Below are 19,226 nucleotides of genomic sequence, written 5' to 3'. Positions count from 1 at the left end.
TACCATTTGTCATCCCTCAGACGAGCAAGCCACAGCTTCTTCGCTCTCTACAGATCTGGATAAAATCACGTGGAACATGTCTTTCAATCCTGACAAATCTCACACTCTCACCATGTCTCTCCGAAAGGATCGTTTAGAACCCCCCCCCCCCCCATCTACTTTCTCAACAATCCTCTTGAAGAAGTCCATTCATTGAAGCTTCTGGGTCTCACTGTCTGCCATGATCTTTCCTAGGAAAGCAACATTTCCAACCTGACCTCCAAAGCCAGTCGTCGACTGGGAATCCTCCATCGTGCAAAGTCCTTCCTCGGACCACCTGAGCTCCTGACCATGTACAAAGCTTTCGTCCACAGCCTGATGGAGTTCTGCTCTCCCCTCTGAGCTGGTGCTCCTGCCTCTCACCTTTCTCGGCTTCATGCTGTGGAAACCAAGGCATTTCGGATCATTGGTATCCCTGCGATGAGGCTGACTCTTTCAGCCTCTCATTCTCTCATCCCAGGCAGGTTCGTGGTCTTTCTGTCTTCTACCGTCTCCTCTCCAGTCTTGCCACCCCCTGCTCGATCTGCGATATCCCCCCCATATTTCCGCAAGGCGGAAAATGGGGGGGATATTTCCCCCTTCTAGTAAAACTACCAAAATCAAGAATCACTGCTCACCTTCACTCTTCCATTCCTCTCTCTTCCCCACCATTGGAACAAACTCACCATTGGAACAAAACAGCTGTTCACCACCACCTCTTATCTTCCCCCATACAAAACCTCGATCTTTTCTCACCCCGTTAATCCACCCAAATCCCACCTCCTTCAAATTCCCTGCTTTCCTTCCGGAAAGTCCCTGTAATGTCCATCTTGTATACCCCGTGTTCTCCGCTCCATCCCTCTCCCTTCCACAGATCTCCTAATGTCTGTTCCCCACTGTTTTGTCCTTCCCTCTTCCACCCCTCTTGTCTCATGCCCCCCTTGCTGTGCGTTTTGTGTTCGTTCTCATCCGAGCCTCGACAATATATAGAAAATAACATGAAATTCGAAAATATATATTGGGCTTGGGGTCCTTAAATCCCCAGGTTTACCTATTGAGGGTTAAGTGATTGATATTACAGGATTGGTCTCTCGTTGAGGTATGACCTATGGTTGTCACAGATCACTCATTATGTCTCTCTCTTTGATGCGGCCTTTGGTTGTGAAATCGATCGTTCATTCATTCTCTCCCTGAGGTCTCTCCCTGTGTTTGCGACACCGATCATTCATTGGGTCTCTTCCTGTGGTTGTGACATGAATTGTCCATTAAGTGCCATTTTACATACTAATGGATGTTAAATGTGATGTGTTGATTAAAAAAGGTCTTCAATGAATTATTTATTCTTTGTGGAGCGAGAGAGGGAGAGGGAGGAGAGAGAGACAAACCGACTTAACCACAGAAGAGATCAGTTGGTGTTACATTGTGAGAGTTGTTAATAACATGTTCATTGTCTTCCAGGCAGTTCTGGCCGAGCGGACGGTCGTGACGAAACACCCTCAACAAGCTGCACAAGTCCTGCTGCATCAACGAAATCCGCTGTCCGAATCAAACGCAGAAGAAAAGTATGTAGTTGCCGTTCCGGCAGTGGTTCTCTTCCAGAGTTGTGTCATTGCGGATGCAAAGAGAGGAAACGCACGGAAGCGTTGAGGGAGAAGGTCCGGAGAAAGACGATAAGGCACAACTTCAAGGAGTTGAAAAATAATTTGGACGAGCTTGTTGGAATCAGTCATGTTACCGAAGCGATGATCCTGAACAAAGCGACGAAATGCGTGATTGAGCTCAGAGAGACTGAGAGGAGACTTTTACAAGAGAAAGAACGGCTGCACGTGAAAAATATTGCTCTGACCCTGAAGAAGGAAACACTTGAATTGGAACAAGGGTGTTCAGAATAGAAAGGGAGAATGCCATACTTGGAACAAGCGAACTTAAATCACACAGGGAATGTCTGGTTTGTTCAATTATAAGACAGTTCCAATTTTTTTGTTGATGCTTGTGTTGTTCGTTCTCGAAATCAACTTGGCACTGATTTAACAACTTTGTTTGTTGGGAAGAAAAAAACAATATGTTTTTGTTTATCGATAATTTATTATTTATTGTTTTATGTTGAATGAATAAATAAAAAACTTGAAGTTTCTCTGTGGGTTGTAACTTTTGGTTCCACGTCATAATATTTCCGTGGTTAATATGCAACAAAAAAGTAATAAAATAATTCCGTGGTTAAGTTCATGACTCCACGTCAGGTATCAAGTGGACAATCCACTTGGTCAAGTCACCCTCGGAAGGTGATTCTGAAAAATATTTATTTTGGAATCCTTGACAAATTGCACTTACGTGGAACTGTTGGTGATTTTCCCAGAAATGAATGAGTCAGGGAATTACAGGCAATGAAAGAGGCAGGGAATCCCAGGAAATGAATGAGGCAGGGAATCCGATGAAATGAATGAGGTTGTGAATCCCAGGAAATGAAAGAGGCAGAGAATCCAAGGAAATGAATGACGTTGTGAATCCCAGGAAATGAATGAGGCAGGGAATTACAGGAAATGAATGAGGCAGGGAATCCCAGGAAATGAAAGAGGGAGAGAATCCCAGGAAATGAAGGGGGCTGTGAATCGCAGGAAATGAAGGGGGCTGTGAATCCCAAGCAATGAAAGAAGCAGGGAATCCCAGGAAATGAATGAGGCTGTGAATCCCAGGAAATAAATGAGGCAGGGAATCCCAGGAAATTAATGAGGTTGTGAATCCCAGGAAATGAATGAGGCAGGGAATCCCAGGAAATGAATGAGGCAGGGAATCCCAGGAAATGAATGAGGTTGTGAATCCCAGGAAATGAAAGAGGCAGAGAATCCAAGGAAATGAATGACGTTGTGAATCCCAGGAAATGAATGAGGCAGGGAATTACAGGAAAGGAATGAGGCAGGGAATCCCAGGAAATGAAAGAGGGAGAGAATCCCAGGAAATGAAGGGGGCTGTGAATCTCAAGCAATGAAAGAGGCAGGGAATCCCAGGAAATGAATGAGGCTGTGAATCCCAGGAAATAAATGAGGCAGGGAATCCCAGGAAATTAATGAGGTTGTGAATCCCAGGAAATGAATGAGGCAGGGAATCCCAGGAAATGAAAGAGGGAGAGAATCCCAGGAAATGAAGGGGGCTGTGAATTGCAGGAAATTAAAGAGGCTGTGAATCCTAAGCAATGAAAGAGGCAGGGAATCCCAGGAAATGAAAGAGGCAGGGAATCCCAGGAAATGAATGAGGCTGTCAATCCCAGGCAATGAAAGAGGCAGAGAATCCCAGGAAATGAATGAGGCAGGGAATTACAGGAAATGAAAGAGGCAGGAAATCCCAGCAAATTAACGGGGCAGGGAACAGGCCAATTTGATTGTATATTTTCCCGCATTGAAGAAACAAATAAAAACTCCTCATAATTTGGTAAATCCGAATCCTCATTTTACAAACAGGTCACAACGTGAGGCTCCAACCTTTGTCAGGCCTCTCTCAACCTTTGACCGAAAGATTGTGCTTTTGAATCGCTCGGAAGTCATCCCAAACGACCTCACGTGAAGTGCCACCTTGCTCACCTGTGTGAATGTAAATAAGGAAACACCGTACGCGAACAAGGTGTTTGGGTGAATGAGCAAGTCCTTATCACAGAATGCGAGTCTACGTGAAGGATGGTGTCTGTCGACAACGGCGAACAAGATTAAACAATGGATTTTTAAAATCAAACATGAAACTTGCCAGTTCATTTACAAAGCTGACCTTTCGAGCAGAAGGAAGAAGGAAAAGAAGGAAGTATGGAGATTGAGAGAGAATGATCAAGTCAGTGAATGAATGGCTTGTTTTATAATCATCGTTATATTATAAAATAAGTAATGCCAGGGACAAAGTTCAAGGGTCAAGTGTGGGTTCTGTGAGGGGTTTGCAGATAGTCTTTGGTCATTCGATGAAGGGGTTTTGGGTGAAAAGCCGAATAAGGAAGATGGGAGGTGGAACTCAAGGGTCAAAGATCAGTGGGGAATCCCCGGTGTCGATTCAAGCCAGTGATCTTGCTTGCAGACTTATCGTATGTTGTGGATCCCCTGACGAAGACCGTTGGTCTCTCACTCATTGCTTCCCTGACCTCCCCAGCCGCAGAGAGCCCCCTCTGACGATTACACCACCTAGGCTGGTTCCAGTGTTCTTCGTATTTTCTTTTTAATGAAACGAAATATATTTCTATTCTGCAATGAAATTGGAATAATAAGCATTTTATGAAAAACACAAACACTGATTTAAATATTTTTTTTCCCGCTTCTCAATGCGGTGACGTCACTTCCTGTCTCGTCACGAGGGCCAATTGAGGGCTTTGCGTGACTCCATTGAGATCCCTTTGAAAGACACAGACAGGTCTGTTCATTGTTGTAGTAATCGAAATACTCTTTATCAAGGGGGAAGGAGTGTCCAGGCAGTAACAAAGGAGCACAGACGTGATATCTTTAGTCATTATTATATTAAAACCTTCTTCTGTGAAGATTGTTCTTTCTAAATCACGTGATGCTCCATTGAAACCTCATTATGAACCGACGATGAGGTGCTCGTCGCGGCCTTTTATGGATTCCAACTCTTCTCCTGTTCGCTGATCCACCTGGCCACACGTACTGCTCTATCTCCTCTGAGCTGGAGTCCCAACACGTATCTATGGAGTTGCGTATCACCGGATGCCGGTGATAGCTCGCCTCCTCTTGGTGAAGGACACCACTCTTTGCTTCCTTGACCCCCCCAGGGTTGTTTGGGTGGGGTGGGATGGGTCATGTGGGTGGGATGGGTCGTGTGGGTGGGATGGGTCATGTGGGTGGGATGGGTCGTTAGGGTGGCATGGGTCGTGTGCCTCATTCATAGTTACGTCATAAAAGTCAAACTAAAAGGGTTCGCTTTAAAATGACCAGATCGACATTACATTGAGCTAACGTACGTGTGGACAAATATGAGTGAGCGAACTTGATTCACCTGTTTACAGGAGTGAGTGGTCTGAATGGCCTGGGGTTTTCCAACGGTGTATCTCGGACACCTCCAGCACAACGTTTCTCTCGAGGCTGGAACATGTCACATGCCAACAAACACCTGCTCAACTTCTTCCGGTGCTCCTTTTGCCCTGAGTACCTTCTGCCGCCCATCATACAGCGCACGTGCGGTCACATGGTTTGCGGCACATGCGGATCGAAATTCACTTGCTGTCCCATGTGCTGGTGTCCGATGAGCGGTGGCCGTAACCTGTGCTGGGAAGAATTGGCGGAAGTCGTGTGCTTTCCGTGCAGGTATGCCTCTTCGGGCTGTCAAGTGAGTATTCCGTCGACCGACAAGCCGGACCACGAAGACCTGTGTGAATTCCACCCGTACCCTTGCCCCTGTCCGAGTATCTCCTGCAGGTGGCAGGGTCGGCTCGAGGCCATGGTGCAGCATCTGCAAGACGAGCACAAGTTCATTACGGAATTGGAGGAGGAAACACAATTGGTGATGGAAAAAATCGAACTCAGTGACGCCCAGGACTGGGTCATGATTCAGTTTTGTTTTGGCTTCCATTTCCTCCTCGTCCTGAAGAAGCAAGGGGAATCCAATGGCCGTAATCAGTTTTTCGCCATCGTGATACTCATCGGGACACGCAAGCAGGCCGAGCACTTCACCTACCACGTCAAGCTCGTCGGTCATCGCCGTCGTCTCACCTGGGATGCCACGCCGAGCTCCGTTCAAGAAGGCGTCGACGCAGCGATTCTCAACAACAACTGTCTCACCATCGACTTGAGGACCGCGCGTCTGTTTGCCGAGGACGGAAATCTCACCCTCCACGTGACCATCTCCCAGTCGCCCTCCCAAACGTCAGGGGCTCAAGGACTCTCCTCCTTTGGAACATTGTAATTGGTACTTGTGGTGTAACGTACGACCCGTCACCTGCTTCGGCCATTTCCACCGGACCCTCCTACAGACCTCCTGGCACCGCAGGGAACCGTCTTGGTCACCTCGTCATTGTGTAAAAACGTTCTCACCATCGCGTTTTCGGCTATCCTCAAGGTTTCGAGTTTTCACTTGATGTCTCGGTGATGAAGGTCATCTCTGCACTGATCGTGGAGCGAGCCGGCGCGACGATTGCCCCGTCAACGCCTCTTCTCCTGCGGCTCCACCCGCGGACCTTGAGGATTTCTCCTGCGTTTTCAATTCGACTTGTTCGGTTGAATGTTTTGTGAATTTTTCAATTTGTGCATTAATGCTGTACTTTTTTTTGCAGTTTGGAATAAATAATTGGGGCCTTTAACCACACGAGACACACTCGCTCCCAGTCCGTTCCTTTCCCCTGTGAGTTGGAGACGAAGCCTTTGTACAAGCCAATGGCAAAGCCAGGAATTTAAAATTTGAAATGCTTCAAGTTGTGCATTTTGGGTTCTCCTACATTGAGCTGTGGACTCAGGACTTGTGGAGTTGTCAGTCGTTACTATTCCCTAGTGATCAAGGAATTAATTGGAATGATGAAGGATGCCCAGTCTGCGGTTGGCTTTGGAGGGCAGCTTTGATATCTTGTCAGACGAGGAGAAGTCATGGTTTGTTGCTTCAAAATTGGTCATTAAAATGGCTGCATCCCTGGGATTATTAAAATAAAGATCTATTAAAGGAGAGATGAAGCCTGGTGTTGGCTTCGTGGTTAGGGTGGTCGGCTTGGGATCTTCGGGTCCTGAGTTCAAGCCCTGTCATTAACACCCCAGCTGGGGTTGACTCAGCCTGTCATCCTTCCGAGGTCGGCGGAATGAGTACCGGTGAACTGGTAATAGTCCAGATAGGTTTTGTCCTTTCCAAACCGCTGGCCAATTCAAAACGTGGGGTTAATGTTGTGTAACCAAAGCTATAACTGTGGTGCCGGGGCCATGACCATTTCATGAGTATTCTTCCGTGAAATGGTGTTGTTGGAATGTGTATGTGGTGACAAGCAGGAGATTATCATGGAAGAAAGATCAAAACTTGAACGTTTACACTTCAAAATAGAGGTCTTGGGTAAACACCATGGAACTATCCTCGAACATGGTCAAGTTCAGACATGCACACACACCTGCACACCGACACACCTTTACGAGTTGAGCATCCATCTTGGGTTGGTGAGAGAAACAGAGTTGTCGTCCAAGTATCCGATGAAACAGCGTATCGGTGAAGCTGATATAATCGGGGACATCCAGGACACATAGACCAGTCATGGCCAACACCGCCACCTCATCCCATTTTGCTCCAATTTGGTGGGAAATGTGGTGTCATAATGAAGGCACTGACGACATCATCATTAACGTATCTTATTCCCCATGGGGAGCACATTACAATGAGCAATGTTTCAATTTTTTTCCATGGAGTGGTTTCGGTGATGTAGAGGGGGCAAAGTATTTCGCTTTTTTCCAGGATGGCACCTGTACCACGTGACATATGACGTCATAATCACCGTTGAAAAATTCTGCAGGAGGAGGCGCTGCAATGGTGAAAATTGTGTCCAATTGTAGAGAAGTTTTTTGTTCATTCTGACCGGATCAAGCATTACACTTGTCAAATTATGACGTCATAATGAAGGCACCGGCAACATCATCATGAACATATCTCATTTCCTATGGGGAGTGCTTGACAATGAGGCACGTGTAAATTCTTTCCATGCAGTGGTTTCGGAGATGTGGAGGTGCAAATTTTTCGGTTCTTCCAAGATAGTGCCCTGTAACCACGTGACTTATGACGTCATAATTAGGATTTTAAAAAAAATCCTACAGGAGGAGGAGGAGGAGACGCGCCTATTTGTGGAAAATTTTGCGTCAATCAGACTAACGGTTGCTGAGAAAATCATATTTTAAAATGCAGACACGCACGTACGTACGGCACATCGCTTCATCGGGATAAAGATCACCGCACTGTGGTTGTGTGCAGACAAGGAACAGCAACCATTACACCAGTCAGTACACTGGTACTCATTTCGCCGACCTCGGGAGGATGACAGGCTGAGTCAACCCCACCTGGCGTTAATTCAGCAGCCAACTTGGCTCAAACTCAGGACCCCGAAGATCCCAAGCCTGCCACCTCACTGCTCAACCACCCTCGGGTGGTTCTTCGTGTTGACCCTTAATTTGACGAAATATCATTTCAATTCCACAATTAAATTGCAACAATAAGCATTGTATGTAAAAACAAAAGCTGTTTTATAACCTCAGAAACTCACAAACACCGATAAAAAACACTTCCGGGTTCTCAACGCGGTGACGTCACTTCCTGTCTTGTCGGAGAGCGCCATTAAAAAATGTCGTGTGGCACCTTCGAGATCCCCTTGAAAGACACGGACGAGGTAGGTGGCAGTGAAAGGTCGGTTAGTGATGGAAATACTCTTTATAAAGGGGGAAGGAGCGTCGAGGGAGGAAGAAAGGAGCCACAAACGTGATAACTGATACGTTTCGCCATTTTTTTTTAATTCAAACCTGTGAAGATTCTTTCGAGATCACGTGATGTTCCATCGAAACCTCGTGGCACAATGAACCGATGACGAGGAGCACGTGACGGCCTTTTATGGATTCCAACTCCTCCCTCGTCAGCCGGTCCGAGCGTCCTTGGTGTTGTTGTTACCCTCACCCACGGACAGGTTGTTCCGTTTGGCTCCGTTTGTCTGTTTCTTGGTTTAAAAAAAGTTTTTTTTGCCAAGTTTGTTGTTCTGTGGCGTGCGTTTGTCTGTCTGTCTGTCTGTCTCTCTGTCTGTGTGTCTGTTACACGATTTTGTCCACAGTTTTCAAGCAATCGTTGTGAATTTTTTTTGTGGATGTAGTTGACCGGCTAAGGATGGCAACACTTAATTTTGGTGAAGATCCGAATCCGGATCCGGATCTGAGAATTTTAAATCTGATTCTTCACCGTTGAGAGATGGAGCCAAAAACTATGCACAGCACGATATCTCAAGAAGGTATCGATGGATTCACACGAAACTTGGTGGACAGGTTGTGAGTGCTGCTTGGAAGAAGTGATTCGATTTTGGTGAAGATCTTAACCCAGATCTGGACACGAGAATTATTTAATTTTTATCTGATTCTTCACCGTCGAGAAATGGAGCTAAAAACTATGCACAGCACGATATCTCAAGAAGGTATGGATGGATTCACACGAAACTTGGTGGATGAGTTGGTACGATGACAAGAATAAGCCGATTCGATTTTATTTAAGATCCGGATTCAGATCCGACCTATCAGTGGGTTCAAAACGTAAACTGTTCAGCCTGGTGGAGGTATGTTCTCTACCAAGTGCCGTTCCGTTTCTCCAAGCGTCACTGCATGAGTGATTTTTCATTTGTTTGTCTGTCTGGTTGTTTGTGTGTTTGTCCGCACAGAACTTTAGTGTTTTTCTCCGCAACCGCTTGTCGGATTGAGACGAAAGTTTCGCCATAGGTGCGACTGCTCATGATCGAGGAGAAACTTCACACACATGTTCCCCAAGCCCTTGGTGTACAAGTTTGTTTAGGAATAATTGATAGGTCACATGGTCTGACGGCCACATTGGATTGAAGAAAAATATTAAATAATGTTTTGCATCGAATCCCTTTGAAAATTATGTTCGGGGATCAAAGTACATGATTGAATTTTCAGTTAACAGAGAAATCGACAAGACTCGGATACCTCGTGATACGAGGACTTTTTGACAGTTGGATCGGAGTGATGAGAGCATCATTGGGTGTGTTCGTGTGATTGCAGGTGATTTCGTTGGATCTGAACGACCTGCCCGAAGGTGGTGAACTCATCCTTATCCTCAAACACGAACATGCACACCTGCACGTGTGGAACGCTCTGGCGGTGAGAATTTAAGGGGTCAAGAGGTCAAAAGTCAAAGGTCAGAGGTCCTGGTAGGTACAAATTCCGTTGCCGTGCCAACTTGTGAACCATCGATGGGATTTTGAGCAAACTCGGTACAAGTATAAATTGTGATGCAACGATGAACTGATCGGATTTCGGCATCAAGAGGTCACAGGTCAGAGGTCATGCCGGGTGAAAATGTGATGCTTCAGAACAGCGAAAGGGATTTCAATCAAACTTGGTGCAAGTGTGGTGTGAAGATGTAAATTGATTCGATTTTTGGGTCAAGAAGTGTAAAAGTTAGAGGTTATGTTCGGTAATTTAAGTGATTCTTCACCACTGAGGAATAGGGCCAAAAAAAAAAAACGATGCAGTTTCGAGCAGGATGTCTCAAACAGTTGTGGACGGATTTGCACAAAACTTGGTGGACGAGTTGGTTCGGCGACAAGAACAAGCCGATTCGATTTTGGTTCAGTTCCGGATGCAGATCCGGCCTATCATTGGGTTTGAAAACCTAAATTGTTCAGCCTGGCAGAGGGATCCGCTCCACCGAGTGACCTTCGAGGTTTCTATGATTTTCAGATGTACACACACGCACATACACACGGAGAGAGAGAGAGAGAGAGAGAGAGAGAGAGAGAGAGAGAGAGAGAGAGAGAGAGAGAGAGAGAGAGAGAGAGAGAGAGAGAGAGAGAGAGAGAGAGAGAGAGAGAGAGAGAGAGAGAGAGAGAGAGAGAGAGAGAGAGAGAGAGAGAGAGAGAGAGAGAGAGAGAGAGAGAGAGAGAGAGAGAGAGAGAGAGAGAGAGAGAGAGAGAGAGAGAGAGAGAGAGAGAGAGAGAGAGAGAGAGAGAGAGAGAGAGAGAGAGAGAGAGAGAGAGAGAGAGAGAGAGAGAGAGAGAGAGAGAGAGAGAGAGAGAGAGAGAGATTCGGTGGATTTGGATTCCCTCTGATGGAGGGCTTACCTTGGCAGTGACATTCATGTCTCTGCTGGCTGTTAGCCAAAGGTCAATAGACGTCTGGGTCGGGCCTGGGGAGTCGTCGATTCACTGGATCATGGGGTTTGCCACTGCCGGTACCTGTGCGGGAGGACAAAAATCCGAGTTTGAGGTCCTTGGTGCTTCCAGTCTTGCTCTACGGATGTAAGATTTGGACTCTCCTGAACTTTGTGATCTGAGACTGAGACCAGGGATTTGAGATGGAGACTTAATTCCTTTGGTACCAGGTCTCTTCGGAGAATCCTTGGCAAGTGCTGGTCGGACTTTGTGTCCAATGAGCTGTTGCTAAGAGAGAGATTCAAATGAGATTTGTTACCTGCATACTCCGTGAGCGTCAGCTGCGGCTGTATGGACACGTGGCTCGTTTTCCTGACGCTGATCCTGCTCACCAGATTCTCTGAGCGAGGGAGCCTCGTGAGTGGAGGAGGCCAATGGACCGACCACGTGGTTGCAGCAGGTTGATCAGCATCTCAAGGATATGGGGATGAGTCAGGTAAAAGCCTGGGGGATGGCCATACAGAGGCCTCTGAAGTACCGGCGGTAAATGGACGCAGTCACGTGTTGCTCTGACGCATACTCCCATACCTGACCTGACCTGACCTGAGATAAATAACCAAAGCTGAACCCAACTATGGCTCCAAAAATAAATACAGTGACACACACCAATGGGGAATAAGTGAGGACTTGAGAAAGGCAGGAGCTGGTTGTGGGTCCAGTATGGCCTGTGGAGGCTTGTGCTGCACAAGGCGAGGACGGCACAGGCTGGATGGGGCAGCGTTGAGGAGAGGTATCGTGAAGAGGATTGGGATGTTGCCTCTGCAAATTCCGATTCCAACTGCAACTGTAACTACGGCTACCAGATTGGGTCTCCAACTCCAAAACTGACATGCATCGGTCACTGCCTTCCTAAACTTTGGGACTACCTTCATGTACAGCAGGTTTCTATCAATGGCTGCCCCTGCCTGTGTGCAGGCCATCTTCTGGGCCATCCTGCCCCATGGGGCGGCCCCAATAAAAAGTCTTACGCCCCATCTCCAAGGCATAGCAGCCGATATCGCCACCATGGCCTGCTGTGAGCTGGCCAAACAGTCCGTGCTGTTTCCTCTTTGAGTGCAATGCACATTCCATTTGCACCTTGGTGCCAAAGTCCTCACCCGGCCTCGCTTGAAAACAGGAGGTTTTACACAACAAACTTACTCCGTCTGCTTTGTAATCCTAAGATACTCGGTCACACGGTCCATGCTGGTCTTACCACAATCTAGCTATGTATCCCACCCTGCCCAACCACATGATCATCATTATGTACATATATACTGCATGTACAAATTATATTTTTTTTCAGATAGATGTAATCTCACTATTCTCCAACCCATTTATACCTCATCCACTCTACTTTTGCCTGAACTCTCGTTTTTCTCCTTCTTTCCACCGCAGTTGGATTATTACCGACAAGGTAAGAAAGATGTCTTTGTGAAGCTGCTTGAGACAGCAAAGGAGGACGGTATATTGGACGGCTGTGACAATGCCAAAGACCGGTTGGCGTGCCTGGATATGCTCGCTGCGCATTATGTGCAATGCGCATGGAGAATCCGCGTTGCAGATGGAAGGAACGAGCTCCTCAAACAGGCGAGAGACCTTTACAACAGGGCTGATAAAGTCCTCATGTATAACCAGGTACGTCTGGGAGGAGATGTTGGGAATCTCTTGTGGAACTGGAAATCCATTCCAAGATGTTCTTAGGTTGGACTTGAATGTTTAGTAACTAGGAATAAGCGTCCACAACCACCCTTGACCATGTTGTCGAACGTCGGCCGAGGCCCTCGTGCGAATGAGATGAAAAAGGACTCCACTGAAAGTTCACATCAACACAAAGTTCAGGATAATATTTTTGTTCTCGTTTATCTTCTTTGTTGTCTGTTGTGCCACACCAGCAGCAATTGTGCCACACCACAGACGCGCCACCACATGAAAGAGATGAGCGATTGTGCGAGCCTCACTTTCTCGAGCTTGAGCTGAGAACAGCTTTCAAACAAATGGAGCCGAAGCGAGTGTTTCTTCTCGGGAATTCCTGGAAAATTGCGGGAAAAGATTCGGGATTCTTGCCTTTTCCAAATGTCGATAAAACTTTCTGAGCCCTTAACTGGAATAACCAGGCTCTGATTTTCTCTGTTGAGACCACAGTGGTCAACAATGGCACAGAGTAATGCAATCCACAGCGGATGTAAAATGGCCACCCGGAAGTCGGCCCGAGCAAAATAAATAAATAAATAAAGTTGGCTCTGTCGATCCACAACATGGTCAAGGATGGTTGTGGACGTCTGTTGCTAGTCTCATGTAAGTTGTATGGTCTCGAGATCCACAACCTGGTCAAGGATGGTTGTGGATGCCTATTACTAGTCTCATGTAAGTTGTATGGTCTGAAGATCCACAACTTGGTTAAAGATGGTTGTGGATGCCTATTACTCGTCTCATGTAAGTTGTATGGTCTGAAGATCCACAACTTGGTTAAAGATGGTTGTGGATGCCTATTACTAGTCTCATGTAAGTTGTATGGTCTGAAGATCCACAACTTGGTCAAGGATGGTTGTAGACGCCTGTTACTCGTCTCATGTAAGTTGTATGGTCTGAAGATCCACAACTTGGTCAAGGATGGTTGTGGATGCCTATTACTAGTCTCATGTAAGTTGTATGGTCTGAAGATCCACAACTTAGTTAAAGATGGTTGTAGATGCCTATTACTAGTCTCATGTAAGTTATATGGTCTGAAGATCCACAACTTGGTCAAGGATGGTTGTAGACGCCTGTTACTCGTCTCATGTAAGTTGTATGGTCTGTGGATCCACACAATTGGTTTTGGATGTTTGTGGATGCCTATTACTAGTTCAATGTAAGATGTATGGTCTGTGGAACCACACAATTGGTTTTGGATGGTTGTGGATGCCTGTTACTAGTCTAATGTAAGATGTATGGTCTGTGGATCCACAACATGGTTAAGGATGGTTGTGGATGCCTATTACTAGTCTAATGTAAGATGTATGGTCTGTGGATCCACACAATTGGTTTTGGATGGTTGTGGACGCCTACTACTAGTCTAATGTAAGTTGTACGGTCCTTGGATATCATAAAAACCTGGCGGTCAGACGCTTTGCACATTGGCTTAGATTTACACAATTATTTTATCGGTAACCTGGACTCATGCCTGACCAAGCTTGGCATCCATGGACCGTTAACTCATCTTGCTTGTTTGGAAGGTCACATGTCATCTCAATCCATATAACGATGAACCCTTTTATTATTTATCGAATGTTCAAGAGGTATTCGTCTCCATTCGTACTTTTCATTTCGCTTCCGCTTACCTGCTCGCTTTATTTAATTATCTATTGTGTTTTATACCTGACCCACAATCCTTCACTGTTCCCCAGAACCACGTCCTTGGCAGGGCCTGTTTCAGCTTATTGGAGGGAGGTAACATGGAGCATGCGGAATCACAGTTCAACTTCGTTCTCGCCCAGGCACCTTTGAACATCCCAGCACTGCTCGGTCGGTACATGTGCTTACCTGTCGGAACACGTGATTGCTTTTCGGTCGGTTAAAAAATAAATTGTTTACGTCGCTGTTGGAGCTTCATTGTTGATTTTAACAACGTACAGGGAAAGTCGTTTTTTGTAACTTTTTAAAAACTCTTCAGACAATGAACTTGGACCCCAAAGGAGACCTTTTGGTTGTCGTGCCTGCACCTGTTCACCACCGCATTAATTAAACATATCAATTGATATTATTGATACTTTGGCCAACACAGCAATGTTTGCTGAGAAAAGAGAAGTGAGTCCCTTTGGACTAAATGAATTGAAGCAATGAAATCATTTTTGTCATCCTGAACACCTCATCCTCTTGGAATAGTTAAGGATTGAAGGAGAATTTCCTAACCGGCTTCCTGGGGCCATTCAATCCCACTCTTCCCTCCAGGAGCCTCAAGCATCTGGTGCGCCGCCCCGTCATGTCATCCACCCATCTACACTCACGATCTTTTGTACCCCCATTAACCCTACCCTAACCACCCACAACCCTCTTACTTGCAGGTTGTCGTGTTACACGATTCATTCATTCTTTCACTCGTCGCGTCACCAGCGGTCGGTTGACCTTTTCACCCACCGTCGCCTCTTTCCAACGAGCCTCGATCTTGTCGCAGAAAATGTCCAAGGGATTTCGAAATGAGAACAGAGTGTGAGCTTGCATTCCGTGACACGTCTGATGCGGAGGAGCTGGGCACCTTTGGCGTTTTTCGAAAGATGCTTCAGTCGCGCGTTCGTGTTCAAAAGCGAAGAATGATTCGAGGTTGACCGGAACGTTGTCCTCCTCGAGATCAAACGAACCACTCAAAATCGAGAAGATATCCACGGTCCGTACATAGCTGGACGGTCTATCAATCAGTTTCCTCTGTCTTGTCTTCACGTGGATCATCAGACGAGTGGACATCGTAAAATGGAGTCTCTCTTGCCTTCGGGCGCCGAGCTTGTGAACCTGATGACCCCTTTGATTTATTTATATTAAAGATCAACAGCCGTGACAATGACAGTGCTATCTTCATCTTGGCATCTGATGTTTCTTCCTGATCATGTATGTATTTGTTCCCTGCGGTGCCGTTTGGACCAGCGCTCGCAGACTCACTGGAACAAGGCCTTTTTTTGCACATCCTTGCTGAAAGCATCCATCGAATGAGGATTCTTTTACAAAAAATTTATTTCCTCAATATTTTATCAGCATGCATGAGGTTACAAGTGACATCATCCTCGGCGTTACAAGAACATGCAACCTTGTACTATGCCAGTATAATTTAATGTTGGAATCAGGTTTGAAGATTAGAAAGTGAGGCAATCGAGAAGATTTATATTTCTGGGGAAAAAAAAATCAAAACGAATTTTTTTTTTTCATGAGAATCATGTTTTTTGTTCTTTTAATTATTTTTACCTAAGGCTTGGCAACAGCACTGGGGCATGGGAGGCCCAAAAACGAGGGTCCATCATCGAAAGTGTACTTGGAGACGATGCCAAATGTACTTCCTTCCTTGTTCTTCAGGAAAGGCGTGCATCGCATTCAACAGGGAGAACTACCACGATGCATTGTCCTACTACAAGAAGGTTCTCAGAACGAACCCTGGCTGCCCCGGTATCGTCCGCTTTCTAATTGTGTATCGACAGTTCAAAATGCTTTCCACCCATGCTTTCGACAATTCCAATGCAACGTTGAAAAGCCAGCGTGCTCGTTGCTTCTCCACATCTGCTCCCTCTTCCCGGCAGCTGAAGTGCGTCTTGGCATGGGGTATTGTTTTGTTCGACTTGGTTCTCTGGACAAGGCACGGTTGGCTTTCCAGCGGACCCTTGATCTCAATCCTCAGTGTGTCGATGCCCTTGTTGGCCTGGCCATACTGGAGCTCAACGAGAAACAGGTCGGTTTGTTTGTCCCGGATTGCTTTGTCCCTGTGTAATGTACCGGTGGATTGCATTCTGCAAGCAGATTAACAAATCAATTGCAGTGCCCATAGAAAGTGTACATCCCCTTTATAAATATTCACCTTTTGTTGCCGAATAGCCTGGGCTTAAATTGCATCAAGTCAGACTTTTCCCACCTTTATTCACACATGGTAACCCACAACCTCCAAGTGAAAAACAAATTTTACTAATTTCAGAAGATTAATTAAAAATACAAAACTGGAATATCTTGGTTATATAAGTATCCACCGCCCCTTATAACAGTTGTTGTAAATTAGCTCAGGTGTAAAAGCCTGGTGTTGGCTTCGTGGTTAGGGTGGCTGACTTGGGATATTAGGGTCCTGAGTTTGAGCCCCGTTTTCCACTGAATTAACACCAGGTGAGGTTGACTTAGCCGGTCATCCTTCCGAGGTCGGCAAAATGAGTACCAGTGTACGGGTAATAGGGACGCCGCATCAGCGGCACAGCCGCATCCCCAACCGATGATGCATCCAGCAGCCATGAGACTGCACTCAAAAGAAAGAAAGAAAGAAAGCTCAGGTGTAACTAATCACCTTTAAAATCACACACCATGTTAACTGGCCTCCACCTGCGTTAAGTTGTGGTGATTCTGATGATTTCAGAATAAAATCAGCAGTTCCTGAAGGTTTCCTCGGCGAGGTAGTGCATTTCACAGCAAAGACTCAACCATGAGCACCAAGGAGCTTTGAAAAGACCCACCTCGAGTCCCGTTTGAGGTATGCAAAAGCTTTCAAAAGGCTTTCGTTTGCACTTTCAAAAGGATAAAGTTGTGGAAAGGCACAGATCAGGGGATGGGTATAAAATATATCAAAGGCCTTGAATATCCCTTGGAGCAGAGCCAACAAAATAATTTAGAAACGGAAGGCGTATGGCGCCACCAAGACCCTGCCCAGATCATGCCATCCCTCCAAACTGGGTGATCAAGCAAGGACGAGACTTCAGAGAGGCCACCAAGAGGCCAATGGAAACCTTGAAAGAGCTCGATGCCTTTATGGCAAAGACTGGTCACTGTGCGCACGTGACAACAATCTTCGTAGCACTCCACAAGTCTGGCCTGTACGGTAGGGTGGCAAGAAGGAAGCCATTACTCATAACAGCCAACCTTGAGGCCCATGTGAGGTATCAAAAAAAACCACTCCAGATATTATGAAGCTCTGTGACAAAAGGTTTTGTGGTTTGACAAAATCAAGATGGAACTTTTTGGCCTAAAAGCAAAAAGTCACATTTTGCACAAACCCAACACAGCACATCACCCAAAGAACACCATCCCTACTCTGAAGCATGGTGTAGGCAGCATCACGTTATCGGGATGTTTCTCATCAGCAGGGACTGGGACACTTGTCAGCATAGAAGGGAAAATGGATGAAGCAAAACAGAAAAAAAAATCCTGGAGGAAAACCTGCTGCCCTCCACAAGAAAGCTGAAATTGGGATGGAAGTTTATCTTTCAGAATGACAACGACCCGAAACCCACAGCCAAAGGTCCACTGAGGTGGCTAAGGAACAAATAGATAAATGTCGTTGAGTTGCCCAGTCAGAGCCCCGACCGAAATCCAATCGAAAATCCGTGGTGTGACTTGAAGATTGCTGTCCAATGTTCCCCACACAGCTTGACTGAGCTTGAACAGTTTTGTGCAGAAGAATGGGCAAATATTGCCCAATCAAGGTGTGTAAAGTTGGTACAGACCAATCCCAACAAACTTTCAGCTGTAATTGCTGTCAAAGGTGCTTCCACCAAGTATTAACTCGGGGGGAGGGGGGAGGGCACTTATCCAATCAAGGTATTCTAGTTTTGTATTTTTAATTAATTTCCCGAAGTTTGTAGAATTTCTTTTTCACTTGGAAGTTGTAGGTTACGATGTGTAAATAAAGGTGGAAAAAGTCTGATTTAATGTAATTTAATTCCATGCGACAAGGCAACAAAAGGTGAAAATTTCGAAAGGGGGTGTACACTTTCTATGGACACAGTAAATGAACAATGAATGTGCAGTCGGAGCTCTTTGTGCAGTCCAAGCTCCGCCCGTCTCCCGGCTCAGGGAAAGTGATGTGCCACCGGCACAGTCCAGGGGACAAGAAGGGGGGGAGGGGAGAGGGAAGGAAAAAAACAGACATGAGATCTGTGGAAGGGAGAGGGATGGGGCTGAGTACACAGGGTAAACAAGATGGACACAACAGGGACTTTCAGGAAGGAAAGCGGGCAAATTGAAGGAGGTGGGTTTGGGGTGGATTAACTAATGGGGTGGAGATTTTTCGAAACAGGTGTTCGACATGTTTTATCACTAACATGAATCAAATCACACTAATGCTCATACGTACGATGAAATAACCACTGTAATCCATCCCCCATTTTACCCCATAGACCAGATCGGTAATAATACGATGATGGTATAATTATCTGCACCCCACCCCAATCTTCCAATATTGTATTGTGAAATCGATCTTTCCCACATTGTAGTATGTTTCCGAACTCATTGACTTGCATATTCTTGGCCCACAGGATGATTCAATCAAGAATGGTGTCGAACTTCTGTCGAAGGCATACGTTCTTGACAGCTCCAACCCGATGGTGCTGAACCATTTAGCCAATCACTTCTTCTTCAAAAAGGTCACTTCCTGTGTTATTATGTTGTCTCCATCACCAGTGAGATTATCAGAACAATTTGATCATGAAAATTGGAGGAAAGTCCACAAGGACTCTCTGGAGTCCACAGGGTCTTCGGATTCTAAAGGGCCTTAGGAGTGTTGTGGGTCTCAAGGGTAAAGGGTCTGAGGGGTCTCAGTGTTCTAAAGGGTCTAATGACGTATTAAGGGGCTATATGGTCCACTGTTAATGTAGAGCTGCATTTCTGTATGTAACGTTCATGCTTATTTAATTTAGGGATTGTTACG

The 19,226-nt window shown here is 45.9% G+C and overlaps 2 protein-coding genes across 7 annotated transcripts in view; both read left to right on the top strand.

Annotated features, from left to right (window-relative positions):
* The first annotated feature begins 4,314 nt into the window (after window positions 1–4,314).
* LOC147008198 (E3 ubiquitin-protein ligase SIAH1-like) lies at window positions 4,315–6,974 on the top strand. 2 transcript variants are annotated; one of them, XM_085865524.1, is made up of 2 exons: window positions 4,315–4,401; window positions 5,012–6,974. In XM_085865524.1, the coding sequence occupies exon 2, from the start codon at window positions 5,095–5,097 to the stop codon at window positions 5,905–5,907; it is 813 nt and encodes a 270-aa protein (XP_085721650.1). In that variant the 5' UTR covers window positions 4,315–4,401; window positions 5,012–5,094; the 3' UTR covers window positions 5,908–6,974. The 2 variants fall into 2 exon arrangements, with proteins under 2 accessions (XP_085721650.1, XP_085721651.1); XM_085865525.1 differs by lacking the exon at window positions 4,315–4,401 and adding an exon at window positions 4,430–4,739.
* Window positions 6,975–8,255: 1,281 nt separating this feature from the next.
* The window catches only part of LOC147008196 (RNA polymerase-associated protein CTR9 homolog), a 36,665-nt gene continuing 25,694 nt past the window's right edge, over window positions 8,256–19,226 (top strand). For 4 of the 5 annotated variants that reach the window (XR_015053637.1, XR_015053638.1, XM_085865628.1 and 1 more), the window contains exons 1-7: window positions 8,256–8,347; window positions 9,735–9,833; window positions 12,263–12,502; window positions 14,251–14,368; window positions 15,905–15,994; window positions 16,126–16,274; window positions 18,835–18,942. Coding sequence is in view for 3 of the 5 variants with exons in the window: in XM_085865628.1 (XP_085721754.1) it covers window positions 8,303–8,347; window positions 9,735–9,833; window positions 12,263–12,502; window positions 14,251–14,368; window positions 15,905–15,994; window positions 16,126–16,274; window positions 18,835–18,942 (849 nt within the window). In the remaining 2 variants the exon portion in view is untranslated. Of the gene's footprint in view, window positions 8,348–8,485; window positions 8,639–9,734; window positions 9,834–12,262; window positions 12,503–14,250; window positions 14,369–15,904; window positions 15,995–16,125; window positions 16,275–18,834; window positions 18,943–19,226 lie in introns of all 5 variants that reach the window. The other variant, XM_085865626.1, reaches the window with a different exon arrangement.

Source organism: Eptatretus burgeri, chromosome 21, assembly GCF_056783735.1.
Source record: "Eptatretus burgeri isolate ZD-2024b chromosome 21, Ebu_testis_v1, whole genome shotgun sequence".
NCBI lineage: Eukaryota > Metazoa > Chordata > Myxini > Myxiniformes > Myxinidae > Eptatretus > Eptatretus burgeri.
This window is presented reverse-complemented; position numbering and strand designations above follow the sequence as displayed.